This window comes from Aedes aegypti, chromosome 1 (genome assembly GCF_002204515.2).
Source record: "Aedes aegypti strain LVP_AGWG chromosome 1, AaegL5.0 Primary Assembly, whole genome shotgun sequence".
NCBI lineage: Eukaryota > Metazoa > Arthropoda > Insecta > Diptera > Culicidae > Aedes > Aedes aegypti.
This window is the reverse complement of record NC_035107.1, coordinates 47,055,365-47,080,378: the sequence shown is the minus strand read 5'-3', so window position 1 is coordinate 47,080,378 and position 25,014 is coordinate 47,055,365. Positions and strand designations below refer to the sequence as shown.

At 42.8% G+C, this 25,014-nt stretch overlaps 1 protein-coding gene across 1 annotated transcript in view; it reads right to left on the bottom strand.

Annotated features, from left to right (window-relative positions):
* Positions 1-4,353: 4,353 nt before the first annotated feature.
* Positions 4,354-25,014, bottom strand: part of LOC5566777 (dorsal-ventral patterning protein Sog) — a 115,118-nt gene continuing 94,457 nt past the window's right edge. Inside the window, exons 4-8 of the mRNA XM_021844237.1 lie at positions 17,362-17,424; positions 15,471-17,291; positions 15,152-15,402; positions 14,873-15,079; positions 4,354-7,105 (exon numbers count right to left, since the gene is read on the bottom strand). Coding sequence (XP_021699929.1) covers positions 6,908-7,105; positions 14,873-15,079; positions 15,152-15,402; positions 15,471-17,291; positions 17,362-17,424 — 2,540 coding nt within the window. The 3' untranslated portion in view covers positions 4,354-6,907. The remainder of the gene's footprint in view (positions 7,106-14,872; positions 15,080-15,151; positions 15,403-15,470; positions 17,292-17,361; positions 17,425-25,014) is intronic.

The following is a 25,014-nucleotide window of genomic DNA, read 5'->3' as shown; positions in this document are numbered from 1 at the left end:
AGAAAGAGCATGTTACTGCAACTACTTTAGCAATTTTTCCCGCTCCGTTATTTGATATATCATATTGAAACTTTAATTTAAAAATTGGATCCATAAATGAACCTTGACACTTGAGATCATGTTTGACGTTCGCTTAGTCGACAAAAATACCAAAGGGGTTTTATTTTTAACACTGGAGTTGTTCCTATCTGACGTTTCGGAAGGGTCACAGAAAACAAAATGCACCCAAAATTTGAGTTTAAACCAAGGGGTGTGACAAAATCTATAAAAACATAAAAAAAAATGTTTTTTTGTACTTAAACAAATGAAAAACATTAAAAAAAACTGAGTAAACATGTGTTTTTGGCCTAAACCAGTGGTCACCAAACTGCGGCCCGCGGGCCGCATGCGGCCCTCAGGAAGGTTTTGTGCGGCCCGCGGAGTGATTTTGAATATTGGAGTTGTGCGGCCCGCATCTTGTGATTTCAGAAGTTGTCTTAGATAACTAGATATCTTCCGCAATATCTGGCAAAGTAAGCCATTCGATAATTTTCCAGATTTTTTCTTCCTTATGGAATGGTTATCAAGAAACGAAGGAAAGTATTTCTATTTTAATTCTAAAATAACGCTGAAGTCATAATTTTTATTCGGCTAAGGTTTTTTTTTTTCTTCTATGGAGGTTAATTGTTGTCATTATTCTAATGTTACAATTATTTTTTTTTTTTGTATGGTATTCAGTTGGAGCTGCCTGACAGCTTAACTTGTCAAGGCTGAACCCTCGGTCTGGCTTTTGCCAAGTTTCCCCTCTACCAGGACCAATACTCAGACGGACTAGGCAATGGCGCCCACATGAACACTGTTTTTATTAGTATTGTGACGTGATAGTTTTTGAAAAGTACCCATATTCCCTTGCTTCAGAGAAAAGGAAGCATTGTGAAAATCAGCAGCTCCATCAGAATTTGTTTGAAATAGTATTGTAGTAGTGTCATTACTGATACTGTCTAGTCAAAATGGTTTTGAATAATTTGTCATTTAAGTGCTATTCTGATTACTCCTGTCTTTTACATAAGATTAGAGTCTTAAATGTCAATTGTCGTGAAGTCTTAACAAAATTAGGCTGTTTAGTAAGAGTTCTACTTAATTTCATTTTTTGTTGTTAAATGTATTTATTGGTCATTACGTTCATATATCCTTAAAGAAAAAAGTCGCTTTCCTTGTCTGTTCAACAATTTTTCGAAACTAGCAAGTGTACCCTAATGATCGATCTCAGCGTTTTACTTTCCATAGTCATTTTTATAGTGAATATTGAATAGTAAAGTTACCTTAGGCTTCTATTACAGTCTCCTACAAGATTCACTTTTCGGTGGCAAATGCAATGCTTCACAACGCCTACTTTCTACTTGTATTTTTTGCGAAAATGAAGCTGGAATTAGATTATTTATACCGCTGTTACAAAAAAGGTATTTCTTATTATGGCAATGTAAAAACCATATTAAAATAAGATTGTCGCCACTTATTTCTACTCAGTGAATCTACTAGTCATTTTTCTAAGAGTTCCTAAGTATTCCCTACGTCGTATATGATAACGATGTATCTAGCTAGCTAATAGTAAGAGTAAGAGTGGCTACGGATCATTCTGGTTAGCAAAAGGCAAACTGAACGTCACCAATAGTATTAATGTCCACTTCGAATAGATTAATTATTTGAAATGGGCATCAATTCTATCAATGACGCAGAATGTCCGTTGGATCACATCCGAGATATTATTGCGTCTATGCCATATGAATTATGACGCGGCTTTAAGCAAAAATGCCAAAATGTGATACCACCACTACAGGTTACGCCTTTGGTTTCCATCATATGGGCTAATGGATCATCGCGGCAAGGTCGCATAACCAAGGGGAGGGATTATTCTAATGTTACAATTAATGTATTAAAAATGTTTATAATATTGAAGATTTATCAAATCCATCCTCATCTTTAAAGAAATAATACACTTGCCTTATCTTTCATTTTCGGAAATCCTATAATTTTTAACATTTATCTTTGCACGAAGGATGAACTCTTGAGAATCCAGGGACATCAGTGTTGTTTGGAAAGATAATTGAAATCGCTAGTAACTGCCAGACATAATAAGCACGCAAATTCCAGAAATCACCTGCCGACCTCTGAAACAAGATGTGACACCTGGCTTCTTATTAGTTCTCTTCGTCTCTTGTATGATCCTTGTGTTGCCAGAAAACTGGTACGCATCATTGAAAATTGAAAAAGAGAGAAAAAAAGCTGAACACAGAAGGTGCTAAAACTATCGTACAATAATCATTGATGGTAACGCTGTCTGGCGGACCAATCAGAGGCTGGTTCATTTTGGCACGAAATTTAAGTAAGTGTTGTTGAGTCTCGTTTCAAATCGACCCCAATCGTTCAAGTTAAGTAACAAATGTCGAAAAACTTGTTTGAATGAGCCGTGCCAATCGAATTTTTTTTTGGTCGAAAGTAATTCTAATCGAGTCGTTTTGATCGAACTTATATGTTTACATCTAGTGGCCCGCGACGTGTTTTAAGAGTAAAAGGGTGGCCCGCACAACCAGTTAGGCTGAGGACCACTGGCCTAAACTTAAGTGTTTGGCACTAAAATTGGGACAGGGCTTTAGGACCCTATTTCTACACTAAATGTAATTCGACATTTCGACAGGCGAATTGACAAATTGGAATAAAATTCCCTGCAGTATGAAAGAAAGGCAGACAGAAAATAGTCATAAATTATAAAAATTTAATAATTCTGTGGCTACCCTGTGAGGATGTAAAGTGTAAGCTTGATTAAATCATCTTAGCCAACATAGCATGTCAAGTAGGCTTAGAGAAATGTCAGGATGGAAAACAGGAAAAAAAAACATGTCAGTTATTGCTCTAATCTTCGCTCGCAAAGACGTTGTTCAATTTACTACATTGGCGTAGTTGGTAGAGCAAAAGTAATCGAATTGACAAGCATCGATTTACAAAATTCCTATAAAATGACTCATACAGTAATCTCCGATGATCACGGGCGGAGATGAAAACTGAAGGTTTCGAATGGGAATAAGCAGAAACCAGCGGAAAAAGGTCTCTGCTGGACATAGGCAGAGAATCGAAAACTTGGATTCTGACGGAAATGGGCAGAAATGCTGAATAAACTGGTGTCTGAGACAAAGGCATTCACCTATGAGTGAAATCTTGTTTTGAACGTTGGATGATGGAATAACCGAAATTGTATAGAAATGATTGAAATCCTGAGAGTTTTTCAAGTATCATGATCGACATGACAGCAGACGGACGAATAAGACTTAAACCGTTTTAGGTACTGTCAAAAGCTGACACCGCCCGCGATGCGAATACCCCTACAATAGCCACCGCTAGCAGAGAAGTGAATAATTACTTACATTAAAGATGTTCTTTTTTCAGCTCTGACTGTTTTTTTTAACTAACACTAAACAGCTTATTATGTGTATTTCAATGAAGATTTTCCTTCATTATGAATGAACTGAATAAGTAGTTCTTACAAATTCAGCTTCGAAATTTATTACAAAACATGCTAACTGTAGTTCACTTTTGTTTTCAATTTCGGCCAAACGGCATATGAACAAACGGCATTCGGCCATAAGATCCTTTCGGCCAAATGGCGTTCAGCCAAACGGCATTCGGCCAAGTGACCCGGAACCGTAATAATGAATGTATATTAGAGCCGTTCAAAATTTAAAAAAGGTTGAAAATCCATCTTCCTTACAATACTTATCTTTGAAATAATGTTCTGTGAAGTTTTCACCTAGATTTAACCCTCTAATACACAAATTTTTATTTTCGATCTAAATACCATTTTCCGTTGTCTAAAATCGTTCTAAAAACCGTTTTGGGCAATGATTTATTTTTACTCGCGAATTTGTATTTTTTTTGGTTTGGATTTTTATAATTTTTATTTCTGAATGTCCTTATCCTTTTTCATTTTTCTTCAATTTGCCGGTTACTGATTTTTTGGCAATACCGTATACCCCCGCTAATTTGAACCATAGGTGCAACATTTACAATTCAACATCCTACACAAATATCATACCTCTCTCAACGAATCTGCCACACTTTAACCTACGACGACGCATGCTTTTCAACCGACGATCCTTCTACCTGAGGTGCTACGCTATATCTATTCCAACAAATATATGGAAGAGTGTGCTGGGCAGAGCATGTTGTAAGGTTTCCGGATAACAATTTCGTAAACGCGTTCTTCGCGTTATGTCTGATTGAAACTAAAAGGTGTAGAGCGCATCAAGCTAGGTGGGTAGAACAATAGAGCAGGGTCAAGGATCTTTCTTTCATCTTTATTTCATTCAAACGCGGCCTCCATTTTGCTGTATATCCGTTCTTTATTTGATGCTGTTACAACTGTTGATCCTAAATTGGTTTCGATTTTGTTTTGGTGGATATAATATAAAATCGCTTATTTTTGCTTTTGCTTCGCTGCTTCCTAAATCGGACGGGCGCGCATGCGAACACCTTCCGTAGAGTAGGCCGTAGGTGACGCAATGCACGCACGCTCGAGACACTCCTATCTAATTCATCTTCTCTCTCTCTTTTTCTCGGTATAAAGCCATTTGGCACGTAGTCGTGTAAGCAACCTACCTCTTAGAATGTTTGCGCAGGGCTTTTGCGGCTGCACGCATCGAGTTCTCTCAAAAAACAAAATCTAGGGAGTAATACATTGTTTGTTCAAAATTCATTTCAATCCTAGCTCAAATAGAAATGACACGGTCGCCATGTTGCGCCGTATTGTTTTTCCGAACATTTCGGTTTTGGATTTCATCTCGGTTTCTTCCCTTCTCATAAAGTTACGTGTGTATTTGTGTACCTACTTATCGTGTAGCGTGTTGTTTGTTTTACAATAATTTATTCATTTATCAACATTAAAAAACTTATTATGGCATGCTTGGATTTCTGTTTCGCTGATTGTTTTTTCTCTTTCTCTCTCTCTCTTTCGGTGTCGTTCGCTCCCGCAACGGAAGCATTTTATGCTTTGCATGTGACTATGCTCCATAGTCTCTCCGCTGGGATTTTTCAAATGATTGTTTTCCGTTTATAGCGGTTACACGATATATTAAGCGTGAAGGTGTATGTGTGTGATGAAATCAAAGCGTTTTTTTTTATTTTTTGCTTCTCGATGATTGTATGGGTTAATGTGTATGGTTCTGATTAGAACTGTTGCGCTGCGTTCATTGAGTAAAAATTCGGTCTGAAGCAGCGTGGAAATACTGTTTCTTGGTTGGATGACGGTTCCGAAATATGTCTTGACTGGAAAGTTTTTCCGAACGTAATGGTTTTTGTATGGGTTGTGACGTTTCTGAAGACGAAAATATGACGAAATGTTTGTGAGTGTGTATGTATTGTGTGTGTTTCGACAGTTTTCTGTTTTCTCGGTTTCTCAGCGTCAAAAGATGGTTCGGTTTCAGTAGTTTTTTTTTACATCAGCAAATTTATTTCATCGTTTTTCTCTCTTTAACTTTCAAGATTTAATATATCAGTCTTCTTTGGTACGTGGTAACAGGAAAAAAACAGTTCAAGAATTGTTTTGCTTTTTCTTGTCGACCTAAGTTTTGTCTGTTTTGCTTAGCAGAAGTAGGTGTGAATAATTATATAAAAAGCAATCGCGTAATGTGGTTTTCCCTTCAGTGAATTGATTAAGTTTCTAATTGTAATTTGGATTTCTTCCATTCTGTCCCTCGCAATCCGTCGATCGTGATTTCGCATTCTCTCTGCATAGGATGACTCTGCTTTTCCCGGTTTAACCCTCCTCAATCGATTTCCATGCTTCTAAATGATACATTTTATCTTCTTAACTGCAGGATGTAGCTCTAGGACACGTGACTAGAATGTCTTTCTAGAAACAATGAAATTTCAAACGAGGGAAACCCTTGGAAATCGACCGAACTTCGGTTCCCTGTTTCGTTCTAGAGGAAAATACTCATGTCAAGTATTGTTCTGCGTTTTCAAATTGCTTAAATTGATAGAGGATTCAAGTTGGGTGTTATCGATGGTTATGGGCCCAGATGTTTCTTGCTATCAATCATATCAGTGTTAAAAATAATCTCAAAAAAACTAGCGTTTATAGGTGTTTATACAGTTCCAACAAGCATTTACAACTTTCCAAGCTTCACTCTCCTCTATGCACTTATTCCTTAGTGTGTGTTTCCATTTGTTTAAATGCGAATGACCTATAATGATTTACTGCTGTAGTTGCTGACCAGTAACTTTTCCTTTAAATAAATATTGGTTTTCCCTTACGTTCTACTATACCTACAATTTAGAAAACTATGCCTATTTGTAGAAAAATATAAATAGTGATCTCTGATACAAAATGTTTTCCAACTGGATAATTTCTTTAAAATAAGAAATTTCCAATTATTTCGTAATTCCGCCCTCTCGCTCTTCTCCTCTCAAATCTTCCATCCGATTTACCCTGCATTGTAATTTCTAGTAGGATGACATAAGTTTTGTTCAAATTCGATTTTCCTAAGATGTATTCCAAAAATAAGAATTGTACACTTAACAGCGTACACTCCAGTTAACTGATACTGTTCGAAAAAAAGTTTTTTTTCAATAACCTTAATAAATACAAACACTCCCAACGCACTTCCTATTTGGCAGGCCAAATCTCCTCTTTGTATCACTGATTGGTTCGCTATCAAACTAAACTCATTCACACAGAAACCTAAACACCGTTCATTCACTTTGATGAAAAATGTCAAAATTCTAGTCACATACCACGTAAAAAAACTAAAAACAAAAGAATCAAACAAAAAATATTCCGAAAATAATACAACGAACCACTTTCATCCCGCGATTAAAAAAAACGCACACGCGCTCGCCTACTAGATCGTTACACAGAAATAGAAACTTAATCAATTCAACTCTTTACAGATATGGCCGCCTGCTGCTGTTTGTTGTTGTGCTGTTGCTGTTGATTTTGACGTCTCCGGCCGTGCTGATGCCGGACCGCCTTCTGACACTGACAGCACTCGTCGATGGCGGCGTTTTTCTCCTTTTTCGGACGGTTGCACAACGCGCGCGCGCATCGCTTCCGTTCGCAGTTGATTTTGCTGTCCTGTGAGGAAGAGAAGAAGAAGAGGAAGATTTGGTGAGTAATAAATTTATATTAACGAAAATAGTTATGATAATGCGGCAGTTGACGAGGGGTTTTGAGAATGACATTTCATTTTACGACTTGAGAGTACAGCTATCAGTAAACGGTATCAAATATTTAACAGAGATCTAACAGCAGCCCAACATTTGTTCGGCGCTATCAAAATTCTGATCTAACAACAGCCCAATACTTGTTCGATACTTTAAAAATTTTGATGATGTCAAACATATTAGAGTTGAGTATAAACTGATCACAGTGTACTGGGTACATTCTAGAGAGAAAATGAGTATATCTCAAAGAACGTGTAACTAACAAACGTAAATAAACATCCATTCATTTGACGTATTCGATCAGAACACGCGCGTTTTGTTTCTGGTCCGTTTTACAATTTTCAGGTTATGGACTCAGCCTATAGTGCGCGTTCGAACACGTTTAATCGTTTAGTTTTCACAGAGGTCGAAAAATTTGCAAGTAGCGATGGAGGGGGAGGAGAAAATTTAGCTTTTTGACGGATCTAATTACCCCACAAAGTGCGCAGTGAAAGCGGAGAATGTTTCGGATCCTCATCGGCGACGATGCCGACACAAAGAGGAGCAAGGAAAGGCTTCTAGCGGCTCGATTCAAATGTAAATCGGTTCTCGTTCGCAACATCGCTGACTCGCAGTTGGAATATATTAAGGGAAAGGGAATCCCAGCTGAAATTTAGAAAACGCTCCAATCCACTTTTCCTCGAAAGGGAATCTCCGGGTGATTCGATTTGACGAAACGGCTGTCGGCAATGAAGTTCGACGAGGCAACGTCGATGCAGGCACACTGGTTGGCTTTCGACCGGATGGTTCGAGACATTGATTCGACGGAAATCAAGTTGCCTGAGCACCTGGTGGTGTTCTACTTCCTCCAAACGATGCCGAAGACGTACGACAAGCTGTTCACAGTGCTGGAGACCCTATCGACGGAGCAATGCACACAGGATTTTGTGAAAGCTCGCTTGTTGCACAAGAGCTGAAATACCGCTAGTGCATGACAGCTCACCATAATAGCATGTCCGAAAGAACTTGAAACTATTGAGAAACAGAGCTATAGGTCAGGGTAAGCCCTGATAAAGGTGGATGGTTGTGATGGCTATGACCGTGGTCATCAGGTAAAGAACAAATGGACAATACTGTATCATGTCAGCACCGAGGAGGCAGCTCCTCTAGCACGATGTAGGTAGTGCAACCCTGGTTAGGTATCCTATCGAAGACGCTTCATCAACCAATGAAGGCAAAAGTAGAGCAAACGGATTGATTTTGCGGCAACAGATCCGGCAACGATTGGAAAGTTGGATCTTGGAACGTGAGAATGTCGGCGTGAACGTGGAAGCTATCCAGCCGAGAACTGGAGAACGTGAATTCCGAGCGGTGGACTCCATCGCCAACACTTCATTCAAGTACCACATCTACTACAGCGGTGGCGACAGAGCAGAACGTGGAGTTGGCTTCATAGTGTTTGAGAAGCAGATGAAGCGAATTTTTCGGTGGAAATCGGTAAGCGACCGAATCTGTGTTGAGAATAAAGGGGAAGTTCTTCAACTACAGCCTGATCAGCATATATGCGCCAACGAACGATAAGCTCGATGGCATGAAGGATGAGTTCTATGAGAGCCTGAATAAGGCCTACGGAGAGTGCCTAGAACAAGATGTCAAGATAGTCATCGGCGACGCAAATTCGCAGATCGGGAAATAAGATTTCTTCCGACCCGTCGTTGGAACGGAAAGCCTCCATTCCGTTACCAATGATAATGGCCTGAGGCTAGTAGCCTTCGCTGCTGCTAGAGGGATGGCAATCAGCAGTACCTACTTCTCACGAAAGAATATCCGCAAACACACTTGGCGACACCGAGTGGTGATGCTTGCTCCCAAATAGGCCACGTGCTGGTTGATGGGGGACATTTCTAAGATGTCTAAGATGTCATTTCTAAGATGTCTAAGATGTCAATTTCGACTCGGATCGTTATCTCGTTGTAGCTAAAATTTGGGCGCGGTTATCCAGCGTCACAAGTTCCAGAACAAACAGAACGCTGCGCTTCAATATACAACGCTTGTCGACTGATGGAGTAGCTGCACAGTACCGCCAGCAGCTAGACGAGCAGTTGGGAAGAATCAATGTTGCTGGAGATGTCGACAGCCTGTGGGACCCTATTCACGGAGCTGTGACAACATCGGCGCGGAAGGTGATTGGCACTGGTCAACGACGAAGACGAAACGACTGGTTCGATGAAGAGTGCCTGAGGGTGACAGACATGAAGAATGTCGCCAGAAGCCGTATGCTTGTGGCCGGTACCCGACAGAACAGAGAGCGGTACAGGGCAGCGAGAGCCGAAGAAGAGCGAATCCACCGCAGACAGAAAAGGCAGCAAGAAGAACGTGTGGTAGCTGAAGCTCAAGAAAGCATGAACCGGAATGGTATGCGGAGATTCTATGCAACGGTCAATGGTGCGCGGCACAATACCGTACCAGTGCCCGCCATGTGCAATGATCGAGAAGGGAATTTGCTGACCGATACAACGGCGGTGGCTGCCAGGTGGAAGAAGTACTTCCAGCAATTGTTGAACGGTGAAAATGGAAATGTAGCGAGGAACAGGATGAACATTGATGATGACGATCAAGCTATGGACCCACCGACCATAGAAGAGGTTGAAAAGGCTATCAGCGAGCTGAAGACCTGTAAGGCTGCTGAGAAGGACGAGATCCCGGTCGAGCTTCTCAAGCACGAAAGTGAGCAGCTTTATCAGTCGATCCACAGAGTACTTCAGAAGGTATTGGAAGACGAAGAATTGCCCACAGGCTGGTTGGATGGCCTCATACGCCAAATCTACAAGAAAGGGAACAGACTAGAGTATGTCAATTACAGAGGAATTACCCTGCGGAATTCGGCATACAAAATTCTGTCGCGCATCCTTTTTAACAGACTGAGACTGCTCGAAGAGTCCTTCGTTGGCGAATACCAAGCTGATGTTCGTGAGGGCCGTTCGACAACGGACCAGATCTTTAGCTTGCGAATGATCCTATTTAGTTTCCGGGAGTATAACTTGCAGACTCACCATCTGTTTATTGATTTCAAGGCGGCGTACGACTCTGAACATGGTTTTCCGGCGAAACTAATCAGGCTGATACGTGCTACGCTGGATGGTTCGAAATCAAGTGCTCGGATCGCAGACGAGTTGTCAACCTCGTTCGAGACATTAGACGGGTTGAAGCAGGGAGACGCACTTTCGAATTTACTGCTCAACATTGCACTCGAGGGTGCTATTAGGAGATCTGGCGTACAGAGAAATGGCACTCTTATCACAAGGTCGCACATGCTCCTTGACTTTGCGGACGATATAGACCTAATTGAAATCGATCGCAGGTCAGTGGCAAAGGCCTTCGTGCCTCTGAAGAGGGAGACAGCGAGGATAGGCTTGACCATTAATTCTACCAAGACGAAGTACATGGTTGCACGTAGAGATAGAGTCAGGCTTGGTGGTGTAGGTGCTGAGGTAGTGTTTGATGCGGATGTGTTTGAAGTTGTTGAAGAATTTGTTTACCTTGGAATACTTGTGCCATGTGACAACAACGTTTCCCGCGAAGTGCAAACGGAAACAAAATTCGCCCTGTATAAAACATTGATTCTTCCGGTGGCTCTCTACGGGCACCGACTGCGGCAGCGGCGTCGAGCAAAATCCCATACGAGTTGTGGTACGGCCACAAGCCGGATGTGTCTCGGATGCGGATCTTTGGAAGCCTGGCTATGAGCCTCATTCCACGAGAAGAGCGAAGCAAACTTGAAGCTCGTAGTAAGCCCTGTTACTTCGTCGGGTACGGGACGAAAGGCTACCGACTGCGGGACGGCAAGTAGATATCCATTGCACGTGATGTGGTTATCGAAGAAGTTCCGTTACCGTCGCTAGATCATGTTGAAGACCACGCAGATCCTAGCGAGGCTAGCCCGTCCACATCCGATTGCAAATCATAAAGAAATACAATACAGTAGATGTATCCTTCAACAGGTTATGGGCCCAGGAAAGCCTGGAGAACACTGAGGCAGCTTCAATGAGGGACCACGAGGAAGCACCTGGACGATGAGACAGGACCTGAACGAGGAGGCAGAACCTCAACGAGTAGGTAGAGCCTGGAAGGGAGGTGGAGTCTGGACGGGAGGTGGCTTGGACGAGGTGCCCAAGAGTTGGAGGCCAAGATGCTGAGAACGAGGCTGAAGGTGCGGATGAGGAGTTCGGTGCCAGATGGAGCTTGGAGAACAGTTGGATCTCGATGGCAGATGGTGGTTAGAAGGTGTGTGATGAGGAGGAGTGTTGGAACGCTGAGTTGCGATCATTGACTGACAATGGAACATGGAAGCTGGTAGATTTAACGGCAGGCCGCAGACCAATCTACTGCAAATGAGTTCTCCGTACGTAATTCAACCCGGATGGATTTGTGCAGAAGCGGAGGGCGATATTGGTTGCCAAGGGTTCTAGTCAGAGATATGGATTTGATTTCTCCGAAACCTATGCGCTAGTCGTGAAAATGTCCACTGTTCGTGCTATGCTTGCAAATGCCCATCATCGCGACTTGCTCATCCATCAGAACTTTTACAAGAAACAGTCTAAAGGATTCGAGGAGGGGGACAAAGTGTGTAAATCATCCAAATCCATGGGCTGTGGTAAGCCTCGAAAGCTTGGAACGATCGCTTTAACGAATTCATGGCTGAATGTGGATTTCAACGATGTGTAGAGACATCTGCCTCTACGTGCGCTATAGCGTATTGATTGTTGCGAAGAACTTGAGTAATGTGGAGATGGTCAAGCGAATGCTTCAGAAGGAGTTCAGAATGCCGGATCTAGGCAAAGCTAGAGTGCTCCTGCACCTGAAAATTGATCGAAACCGGAGAGAAGGTACCATGAAACTCAGCCAGCTGAGCTACACCAACGCAGTTCTGCAACGATTCGGCATGGAAGGATGCAATCCGTCCCGTACGGCCATGGAGACCAATTTGCAGCTCGAGAAGTCACAGGGAGCTCAACATCTAGACCAACCATATCGTGAGCTCATCGGCTGCCTCACCGGATTTGAGTGCAGCTGTATCCTTCTTCAGCCAGTTCAAGTGTAATCCCTCGGAGCAGCAATTGGGGTCACGCAAAAAGGATGTTGAGGTACATCAAGGGTACTTCGAACTTAGGATTGGTTTATACGAGAAGTGAAGCTGATTGATAAATCGTTGGATTCGTGGACGCTAGCCGGTCGATATCAACGATAACCATTCGATTTCCAGATACCTGCTTCAAGTTTACGGATCAACGACATCATGGAGATCTAAGGAGCTAAGAACCGTGACACTTTCCTCACTGAGGCTGAGTGTTGCGCCCTGGCTGACGAGGAGTTGAAGTTGTTGGATCCTGGTCCCGTGAAGATATTCGTGGACAATCAATTTGCGATAGCCATTGCAGAATCTGATCTTCAAAGAAGCTGAAACACACTGAGGTAAAGCTGTCGTTCATCAAGCTGTGTGTACAAGAAGGCAAGGTGCAGGTGAGTTATGTGCCAACTGCTGATCAAAAGGCCATTGTCACCAAGGGGCTTCCGTTCGAAACATTTGATAAACATCCTTCAGCATTAGGTATTAATGGCTGGTACGCTGATCATAAGTACTGTGCAAAAGGATAGGACAAGAAACGGTCAAGGAATGATTCCGCTACCGAAATTACTTGAGCTGTACGCTGCTGAGAAGAAGAGCTGATTTCATAACGTCGGTAACGCCTGCCGTACAAATCAAATAGAGCTTTCGCTTTTCCGTACGGAGAAATGAGCCGCTCAGTTATTCCGCAAGTAAAAGTGACACTTAGCTCAAAATTGCTTTGGTAAAAAAGAGGAATTTTACTTGACCGCTTTACGTTTCAGGTGCATACCACGCATAAAGTGTGATTAGTTTAAGAAGGGATGTTAAAGTTGGGTATAAACTGATCACAGTGTACTGGGTACATTCTAGAGAAAAAATGAGTATATTTCAAAGAACGTGCAACTATCAAACGTAAATACACATTAATTCAGTTGACATATTCGATCAAACCACACGCGTTTCGTTTCTGGTCCGATCACAGTTTTCAAGACAAATGTTTGGTCTGCTGTCAAATATTTGACAGCTATCAGTTAAGCACTTAAATTTGAACAACTTCAAGCGAAAGATTTAGGTGGAAGTTCAAACAACTTCCAGCGACAGCTTGAGTAACTTTCAGCGCAAGTTTGGTAACTTTTTGATTTGGAACAACTTTATGAGAAATTTCACTCAACTTCCAAAGAAAGTTTGAGCAACTTTTCTATGGAGGTGTGAGCAACATTTAGTGAAATGTGAAATGTGAATGTGAAATGTGAATAACCAATGCAACTTCCTGTGTAAGTTTGAGCAACTTCCTGTGGAAGTTTGAGCAACTTCCTGTGGAAGTTTGGGCAACTGCCTGTAGAAGTTTGAGCAACATCCTGTACAATTTTGAGCAACTTCAAGCAACTTCCAGTGGAAGTTTGAGCAACTTTACGTGGAAGTTGGAGCAATTTCCCGTAGAAGTTTGAGCAACTTCCTGTGGAAGTTTGAGTAACTTACTGTGGAAATTTGTGCAACTGCCTGTGGAAGATTGAGCAACTCCATGTGTAACTTTAAGCAACTTCCAGTGAAAGTTTGAGCAACTTCCAGTGGAAGTTTGAGCAATTCTCCGTAGAAGTTTGACCAACTTCCCGTGGTAGTTTAAGCAACTTCCCGTGGAAGTTTGAGCAACTTCCTGTGGAAGATTGACAGCTTCCAGTGGAAGTTTAAGCAACTTCCTGTGGAGGTTTGAGCAATTTCCTGTGGAAGTTGGAGCACCTTACTGTGGAAGCTTGAACATCTTCCTGTGAAAGTTTGAGCAATTTCCCTTGGAAGTTCGAGTAACTTCCTGTGAAAATTCGAACAACTTTCTGTATAAGTGTAAGCAACTTCCTGTAGAAGTTTGAACATTTTACTGTGGAAGTTTGAGTAACTTCCCGTGGTAGTTTGAACAACTTCCTGTGGAAGTTAGAGCATCTTCCTGTAGAAGTTTAAGCACCTTCCTTTAGAAGTTTTTGTGGAAGTTTGAGCAACTTCCTGTGGAAATTTAAGCAATATCACGAGGAAGTTTAAGCTATTGCCTATGAAAGTATGAACAACTTCCTGTGGATGTCTGAGCAACTTCCGGCGGAAGTCTGAGTAATGTCCTCCTGTGCAAGTTTGAGCAACTTCCTGTGAAGTTTGACAAACTTCATGGGGAAGTTTGCGAAACTTTATGTGGAAGTTTAATAAAGTTCTTGTGGAAGATTGAGCAACTTCCAGCGCGAGTTTGAGCAATACCTAGTAAAAGTTCCTGTAGAAGTTTCAGAACTTTCCATTAGAAGCTTCGAAAACTCCCAGTGGAAGTTTAAACATCTTCCAGATAAATTTTGAGCAACTTTCAAAGGCAGTTAAGGCAACATGTTTTGGCAACTTCGAGAGAATGTTTCAACAGTAGCCTCCATAGATTAGCGTTGAAGACAATGTCATATTTGTTTCTATCGTGTTAACAGGTTATGGGCCCATTTAGGCGCTTATAATGTTCAACATGCCATATAGAAACCAAAACTTGAAGATTCAATAGAAGATCCCTTCAATGTTTAAGCAGAATGCTTTTCTAAGATATCCTCAACAGATTCATATCAAGATTCTTACCTTGCACGTGCACTTGACGCACTTCTGCTCGCCGTGCGACGCCAGGATCGGATGGAAGTCCTGTCCGTTCTCGTACACGTTCCCATTGTACTTGCAGCCGCCGTTCTCCAGAATCGCCTGGGGAGATCGGAGCGTTCCGCTGCTGCTGCCCTGGTCGCCCATCTCGTCCGGGTTGCCCGAGCGAACTGGTTTGGTGCGTTCAATGATCTGCAAATGAGAGCGAAATGGCGTTCAGTTAGAACTGAATACTTTCACGTGGAAGTTCCTCGAGCAACTCACCTGAGGGCACACCTTGCAGCAGGCCTTCTTGTCCGGGCGGTAGGCCACCTTCTCGCTGCAGCTCAGCGGCGGGCACTGCGTCCGCGGGCAGGTGATCTCCAGCGTGGCCAGGTCGCAGGTGCAAACGGTGCAGGTGTCGTACCCGTTCGGCGGCAGGTACGGATGCCAGGTGGAACCGGCGTCGTGGAACTGGTCGCCGAGCTTGCACCCGCGCGGCATCGCCACCCGGGTGTCGTCCGAGTACTTCGATCCTGGCGGGAAGAGAGATAGAGAGGTTAGTTAGCAAAGGTAAAGGATTTCTGGGTGGGATGGGACAAACCTGCGCAGGTCGGGCAGCAGTCGCCGCGCTTCTGGACGATGTCCTCCTTGCGGCACTTGAGCGGCGGGCAGCGGATCGGTTCGCACTTGACGCGCTTCTGTACGCACGAGCACATGGTGCAGCTCTCGAGGGCGCTGTGCCAAATGTCCCCTTCGTCGTAGAAGCGGGACGAGTGGTAGCATTTCGTTTCCACCGTCGGGACGGTGTTGTCGTTGGGGGCCATCGGGGCGAACGAGTTGTTCTGGACGTCGTTGTCGTGGTACTGGTGGCCGGTGCAGTGGTTCGGCACCTTGATCGACTTGACTTTCGCCTTCAGGATGGTTTCGTTTTTCGATTTCGAGAAGATTTCCAGATAGATGACACTGGTTTCCAGCTTGGCCAGCTCGGCCGACGGCAGCGCCAGGATGAACCCTTCGAGGTAGTTGCCGGTGAATTCTTCCAGGGAGGTTTGGCTGATCGGAGCGTTCGGGGCTTCGATGGGGAGTTCATCGAGGTAGAGCTGAACCGGGTGGTACGAGCTGGGGACGCCGGTCAGTGTCACTTCGTAGTGTAGGTTGCATTCGTTATCGACGGCCATCCAAGCCATACCGACGGAGTGCAGCGGTACGGCGGAGTTGCCCATGCGCTTCAGCAGGACTGGTGCGCTGGAGTCGCGAGCGTCTGCAACCGGTCGGGTAACGAATTTGCCGTGGATCAGGTTGGGGTTCTGGTCATTGGCGACGTTTATCGCGAGGTCGCCGGAGTACAGCGGTTCCAGCACACGTGGACCCATGCGGTCGACGATGTTGGTGATGTGACTGGAGTCGATGTTAAGCGTCTCGAGGTCGGCCTTGCGCTTGGCGCTGTCGTCGATCAACGTGACCACTGGGTTGTGATTCATGTGGAGATTGTGAGTTTGAACGTTGTAGACCAAGGAGCCTTCCTTGTTGAGGTACATCCAAGCGAGGCCGCTCGTATCGGTTCGCGAGTCTGGATTGTGGGACGCCAGCAAGGTTTGGAACACTTCGCAGGCTACGCGCGTTTGGATGACTCCTTGGATACGTAAGGCTTCGGGTTTGCGCTTGGATTCGACGACTACCGTGAGCTTACCGCGAGTTAACAGGCGGAGGTCGTTTACGGACAGCGGGGACGACACTTCAATGATGTTGATGTCGTGGGCCGGCTTCCTGACGCGTTGAGTATCTTCCAGGACGATTTGATCTTTGTTCTGCATCTCCAGGCGGATGTTTAGGGGAACGTCGGCAATATCGTCCGGAGAGAATACGCCATTCAGTACGATGGTTAAGTAGATGGACGAGGTGACGCCGCTCTTGGTGGATACGATTGCCGTGCCACCTGCGCCGTTCATCTGCTCCGGATTGGTTCCGGGAGCTGGTTCTAGCAGAGAGCTGAACAGCTCCTGAGGTAGGGCTGGATACTTGCCGATCGGACCAGCGATCGCCAGTTCAGCTTGATGTTTGCCGCCCCAGAGCAGTACGACGTTCATCATGTCGTCACGCAGGAGACGCCTGTAGTCACGGGGTACCCGACGCCACACGCCACAGATCTTACCGGTTGCGTTCTGGTAGACGCTGAAGGGACCCTCGGCCGGGATGACCAGCGGGTGTTCCTCCAGGATGTTGCCCTGATGGTCGACGAATTGGATCGTGCGCGGGCGTGGGGCCTTCTCCGAGATGTAGAAACTGTAGTAGAGATTCTTCTTGTGGAACGCGAATCTCCCGGTGGCGACGAAGTTCAGCGGGTTGATCGTCGAGTACACGGACTTCATGTCGTCCCGTTTCAGGATGGACGAGGTGCGACCGGTTAGGAGGGCGGCGAAATCTGTTGAAAGCGGAAGAAAGGTGTTTTAAAGTCTTAGGTGGACAAATCAGGACGTCGATCAACTACTTACGTTTGCTGCGCTCCTCTTCTTCGGGCATCACTGCTTGTGGAAGATCTTGGACGATGTCAGGACCTGGAAAGAGGGAGAGACGGAAATCCAGATGAGTATCATTTGCAACTCGAATCAAATGATTACGTGATCAAGTCTGGACCAGCGCTGCTGGCGCGGTGCGTAGACTTCCACCATGCGGGCAGGTAATTGAGAATGGCAAATATTTGAACCAGTTCTGATGAAGTCTACATCGTCGTCGACGACGACGACAATGACGCCTCATGATGATGATGATGATGGTGAGGTTGATGTTTGCTTTCGCGACATACAAACAACAACTGCATGCCGTCGCGAGAGCGCTAAAAATATCATCGATGCTAGCGGACTGATAACCGACCGACCGAACGGACAGACACGGCGTTGGACGGCCGGCTACCACCTTTCGGGTGATGTTTTCATTTTCTAAGTCATGCAGAGTGTCTCGCCCCTTTCGAAAGGGTCGAGCAACGTCTGTGCTACAGTGAAGTCTCCATGAGTCGGAATTGAAGGGACTATTCGCAAGTCATGTAACAGAAATCTGTTGGGAAACTGTTCCGAACGACCATCATAGTAGCCATGAAATTTTGTTATAAGTATGGTTCCTTGAGTCGAATCGACTGATGGAACATCGACTGTTGTGATCTTTGTTGAAATTCCAATTTCGAGGCCCTTCTTTCGGTGCGCCAACAATTTGAGCACGTCTGAATAGAATTCCCGAGCCAAGATGGCTAGAGCCCGATACGGGCCTAGATCAAAAGAGTTTCCGGGGGACAATGGCGCGAAACCGAAAGGAAAGGAAACGAAAATCCGTGCGGTTGATCGGGTTTGGGAGATAAGTAGGCTGTGGACGAAAAATACGGGAAAGGCTGGGAATAGTGGGTAGGCGATTCTATTCTTTGCGGGCCCGAAAATTGACGCGATTGTGTGATTAGGGGCTACTTTTCAACACAATAGGCGTCGTTCTCGGAATTGATGAAAGGATTTTTGCTAATCTGAGTGGCCATTTGATGCGGTTGATAGATTTCGAAATAAGGAATGTACCGGGAATGAAACAATGCCATAGTTATTTCGCCACACGCTTATTCAGTTGTTCATTCAAATATGACGCCTTAGAATGGAATTTAGATCACTATCTTTTAGAAGAGTCGTGTCTAAAAATCGAAATAAAGGTTTTTTTCATCCACAACCCGAACAGAAACAAGGTTGGAATTCTGAGAAAATTGAGAGTAGCTCTCACTCATCGCTCTCTGTAACAATCATGATCCACGGCACATCAAGAGTGTCTGTTTATTCATTTACTGCTACAGCTCTGATTATATCTGGGGGATAACAGGGCGAATTAAATTGCTATTTGGTAACCTGGATGCACTTTCGCCTACTTCGACTGAATTAGTGATATGGAAGAAATCAAATATGATCAAACATTTTAACAAGAAAGGTTGGTAGTCTAAACTGTCACAGCCTTCCCACCATTTTCGCCATTGGCAAAAACACGGTCCCATACGTTTTATTGCGTCTCTCAGACAGCAATGACGCCCCACAGACAGACGGAAGTTCTCACTCAAATGCCATCCAGGAAAACGAAAAAAAAAATCGCAACCGCTACTAATGAGACACGTTTGTGCGTCGGACGCACCTCGCGGACGTCTCCTGCGCGAAATTGGATCGCCAACGGAGACACAATCCACCCGGACGGAATAAGACTACTACTATTGCCGGGCGATACGGACATTCAACGCCAGCCAACAAGTTTCTGTTTTCAAAGTCCGAACAACAAACAAATCGTTTCCTTCGACGGTAGGAATATTTAACATGTTTTAACATTTTGCGATATTTTTTTTTGCTACCACGACACGATCACGAGGGTTCTGTTACCGAGTTCCGGTCCGATTTTTCGGTCAACTTGTCGCGGCTTCTGCATGTAGTTTCGTTCGAATCATAATATTTATCCATATGCCCGTCGGTGAAACAACCGAAACAACACGACGCACAGGGAAGTAACTGGAACCGATTCGTGGTCATAATTTGAAAAATTTGATTGATTGGAGGTATTCAATTATTAACATTTTCTAAAAATACTACATATCTACATTGAGCCAGAGACCAAATTTTCTAAATTTTGGATTTTTTTTTTCTAATTTAATAATTGGGATTTTCAACCTTGGGCCAGTTCATCTTAGACCAAAGGCTTCACTCTTCTTCCGAAGGAAGTCTCCACTATAAGTTTTACGTCATAAAGGGCGAACACGAAATTATTGCGACACATTCAACAGGGCATAACTTTTCTACCATTGGGTAAAAATCAACCAAATTTTACACACTTTCTCATTGATGTGTATTATTGACATGCTGTCAAACTCGAAGTCGTGTTTTTCGATTCAACGAAAATGGAGGTGAACCAACGCGAGTCGAGAGACCAAAATTCTTTCCAAACACCTGGAACTTCCTGACCTGCCGCACCGGCAGTTGGGAAAAATGTTGAACATTCATTATTCAACCGTCTCCAGACTGTAGAAGCGGTTCCAGGAGCGGTTGACGTTGGACCACGGCAAAGGAGCTGGAAGAAAACCGGGACCGGAGAACAAAAAGACGGAGGGAAAGGTGAAGCGGATGATTAAAGCAAATCCCAACGTCTCATACCGTGATTTGGCTAAAGAGATCGGCATGTCGCAGAGCTACGTCCAGAATGCAAAGAAGAGAGCTGGACTACATACATACAAGGTACAGAACTTCCCAAACCATGATGAGCGGCAACAATCGACAAAATATGGCTGCTGTGTGATGGACGACGAAACGTATATAAAAGCCGATTTTAAGCAAATTCCGGAGTTGGAGTTTTTCACCGGCAAGAACAAGTTCGATGTGGACGACAAAATTTAAGAAGAAGAAAATGTCGAAGTTCGCCTCCAAATACAGTGGGATTCCGATTTTGGCATGCTCCGTTTTTGGCATGCTCCATTTTTGGCACCCCCCGATTTTGGCAACAAAATGGATCCGTTTTTGGCAACATTTTTCAATACCATTAAAATTTATAAATGTTTGTACATATTATCGTGCCTGCTGCTTTAGTCATTTGAATAGCATGTCAACTCCACACCGATTACATTCCAGAGCTCCATTTTCGTCGATATTCTACCAAATCTCACCACCTACTAAGGACACGCGCACTCGCTTATTTACTTCAGGATGGTCATTGGTCATGCATTCGCAACGTTTCATGAGGCCAATAAACTCCACCAGTATCTCAACTAGGGACCAATCTTTTTTCTTAGGCATTCATATTGAGTGACCAGCCCACTTGAGTCTGCCAGTAGGCGATACACAAAAAAAAACCTTTTCTTCAGATTTGGAACAGCTTGTTTGAACAAATCATTCATGAATTCAGTACAAGATTGTAAATCAAGGATACGGGTTCAACATAAACAAAATGTTCCTTACAAGCTGAGTCTATGAGTTTCCTAATTGTAACCTGGAGAATCCTTAGGAGATTCTTGATTCTTAAGGGACTTTTCAGAAATTTTAACGGATTCATGAGGATGTCTGTAAATTTAAAATGGACACTGAGGGTTTTTTGAGGTATCCTAAGAATAGGTTATGGAGGATTATGGCCAAAATCCTGTATTCCTGTATATCCTGCATTTCTAAGATTTCTAGGGTGTGCTGTAAATTTTAAGCGGGATAAGAGGAATTTCTAGTGGTATTTTGAGTATTTGCGGAGGAAGTTTGAGGTTTTTGAAAAGGTTTCCAGAGTAATTTGATGTGTGCCAGTGAAAATTTCCATCGGTGACTTGAGAATTTTCAGCAATATCGCAGCGGAATCCCAAGATGTTAATTCATAGCAAAATCCTTAACAAGATCCTGAGAATTCTAGGCGAGATCCTACGAATGTCTGGCAAGATACTTCAGAGCCCTAGCGTTTTAATAAAGATCCCTTATGAGAACCTTAAGATTTCTATCAGGCTCTAGAAGGTTCCATAACAGGATCCTGTAAATTTCCGTTGATTTCAGAAGGTAGATGTTAAACACATATAAAGCTCAATTGAAAATTATTTCAAGCAAAAACTAAATTCTACAAAATTACAAGTCGCATTTATGAATCATCTCATGTTTATGTTTGCCCTTTTGATTACATTCATTACCATTATGAATTACTTTACTTTATCAGAAACATAAATTAAAGGAGCAACTTACCGAATTTTATCAAATATAACGCTGAAGTCCAAAAGTTCATTACATTAGAAAATAGCTCATGTCGTTTTACAATACCCAACGCTTTTGTTTCGTGAACACGTCTTTGAAAAAAAAAACAGAAAATGTCCAGTTCTTGAATAAAGGTCACTTATGCGATTATTGATTTTACATGGCCCACTTATACGAAAAGAGTACATTAAGCTTCTAAAAAATCATTGAAGATGTTGAGGCGTAAAAAGTATGTGGAACGTTTGCAAGAATTAACATCACGGGGCTATAGATTCATAGCATAGTATAAGCCTACAAAAAATGCTTCAAAGTGAACCTTTCCGAAGTCTCGATGCCTTATGATCCCATAAAGATGATGTATCAATATTCTAATGATGTTTTCAAAACCAGTAGTTGAAAAATGAAATTTAAAATATGGGTTCCGATTTTGGCACGGTTCCGTTTTTGGCAACTGAAAATTTCAACTTTGTTGCCAAAAACGGAATCCCACTGTATCTCATTTGGCAGGCCATCTGCTCTTGCGGACTGAGGAGTGAGCCTTTCGTGACAAAGGGCACAGTAAATGGCGAGATCTACAAATCTGAGTGCCTCGAGAAGCGCCTTTGCTGTTCTTGCAGCAGCACGACGAAGCTCCGCTATTTTGGCCACATTTGGCATCATGCCACTATTCTAAAAGTGTCCTGGAGTGGAATGAGGCCAATTCTGTCCATTTTGTTCCAAAGGACATGAATCCGCCAAACTGTCCGGAGCTGCGCCCGGTGGAGCAGTACAGGGCAATAATGAAGCGGGAACTTCGGAAGAGCAAGAAGAAATAGATTTTTTACTATAGTTTCAGTTGGATTTCCGGGAGAATCCAAGAGGAATCGGTATAATCCTGAGAGAATAATCCTCTAAAATGCCAGGCACATTCACGAAAGAATTACTGATGGATGTAGGGGAAGGGGTGGTAAAATGAACACCTTAAGGAAATCATCTTGTTTCTGATAGAAAAACGAGGAATTTGTAAAGTTCTATCGCACAACATCAAAAATAGGGATGTAATCTAAAGCAGTGACATAGATTCAGATTTAAATAGTTAAATTTTCACATATTTTCATCGCTATCGAGAAGCGATGCAAATGTTCATTTTACCTGCACTATGTGGGTAAAATGAACAGCGGTTGGTGGTAAAATGAACACCACGCAAAAAACGTGAGCAAAACAAATATTTCTGAAAATTTTCATTGCCCCACCGAAAAAACATCCATTAATGATTGTAACCCATTCAAAAAGAATTCTATAGATATCAGATTTGACATCATATCATAACGATATTCACATCACTGAAAAACCTCTAGTCTTCAGAGCTAAAAGTTACGTCAGTTCTAATTTTCAAACGTGGTTTTCTAAAATCTTAGTTTTATTTGATATTTTCACTTCAATTGACCTACGTATCAACCCGAACACTCAGATTAATGCTCTAAATCGTCAGTGCGTGATAAAAATTTATCGAAATTTGTTTTTTTCTCGGTAAAAGGCACGGTGTTCATTTTACCACCCCTGTTCATTTTACCACCACTTCCCCTAATAATTTTGGATGGATTTCCAGAAGAAATCCTGCGGGGTTTTTGAACCGCGAACAATTTCTGGAAAAAATCTTCAAAAGATATTCAGTAGAATCACAGATCTTTTTAAAGGATTCCATCTCTCTGGAAAGCAATCATAGAAACATTTTCGGCAGTATTCCAAGGAAATTTACGAATGAAACCTGTAAGATTTCCATGAAAATCCAAGAGGAATTTGCGGGATAATCCAAGAGAACGTCCCAGGAAGATTTCCGGAAGAATCACAGAGCAATCAGAGAGATAACTATAATAAATTAAGAAAGATTTCCGAAAGAAACTTAGAGGACTTTCCGAGAGATTTTTGGAAGAATCCCAGAAGGGTTTTTTTTCCGAAGAATCCCACAGGGATTCTTGGAAGATTCTCTGAAAAATTTTCTGTAGTGTCATAAAGGAAGAGGAATCCCAGAAATCTTAAATGGTCTTCTGGAAGAATCCCAAAATACATGGAAGAAGAATAAGGCTAGTCATCAGTCATCAATGCATAAACTTTAGTTATTCCACACTCTGTACATGTCCTATTTTAACTGCAACGATTGACAGTAGACTGGATGTCCCGGGCCCGATCCATCTGACAAGCTTATTGGGCCCTCTGTCACCATAGAAGATGGTGTATTAATCCATATCGATTGCCTGAGTTTTTCGATTAATTTTTCTTTTATTAGCCTCTCAGTCGTCGCGCGGTTTGCCACCGTCAAAACCACCACGCTAATGCTGTGTACGACAAGCGAGGTTTTTCCACCAGTGTTGGACAAAATACAACAGCACGACGTCTGGAGTGTTAGTGATTTTTTTCCGTGTACGCGCTCGAGAAATGAATCTGGCCCTGGTGCAACAACCGCGCTACATTCGATGAATCCTAAATAGGTAACGAAACTTGTCGCCGCTATCCATCAAACTCACTCATCAAAACCATTTTGGTGCATATAACAACACAGCTATTGTCGAATACCACAGTCGCGAGTGAGTTGGTTCCGGTTTGGTGCCGGTGGTAAGCCTAGTTTGACATTCAAGAGCTTTTCAGTTGGATTTTTTTTCCAACCAGTGAACACCCACCCATCGAGTCATTCCATGCCGAGACGAGACTCGCGAAGTCGGTTTTCATTTTCTGTGATTGCTGAGTTTTTTTTTTCTTATTCTACTCTGTGTTTATATCAATCATGCGCAAGCCGTTCAAACCTTCACATGAACATCTCAGCAAAAAAATATTCCGTTTGCATCACACCGAAGCATACCCGCATAGAAAAACACAATTCGCCGTACATTTCATACAGTAACATTCTTTCAACTGTTATGGTTAATGTTTCACAAACAGTAGCTTTCTTGTTGTACAATAATAAATCTGAAGCTTTAGATTATAAAAAATCATTTGAGTAATGCATATCAAATTGTAACAGTATCTAATTTTGTCATGGCATTGTGAAACTATAGGGGGGTTTAAATTCGTGCAAAATAGTTGAAGTATGAGGCCACGGTTTGCCAAATGGTAGAGGCACGCTTAAAAGTAACCAATTAGTAGTGTATGTTTCGTACAAAGATATAATAATTTTTCATAACAATTTGGTCGTAAAAGAGTTTTGTTTTAGATAAAAAAAATACGGTAAAATTGATTATGTTTGATACATTTGATTAAAATCGTGAAAACACAAAATGTATTTTAAATATGTTGTGCAACTTCAACTATCGTAGTGATGTTTCTTAAGCGTGTATGCATTTGTGCAATTGAATAAAAACACAAAACAAAAATTATTAAGTTGCGTATTTCCAATCGAAGTTTTGATTGCCTGTAAAAGAATATGTTTCCGGAAATTTAATTGTGATCCGGTTAAAC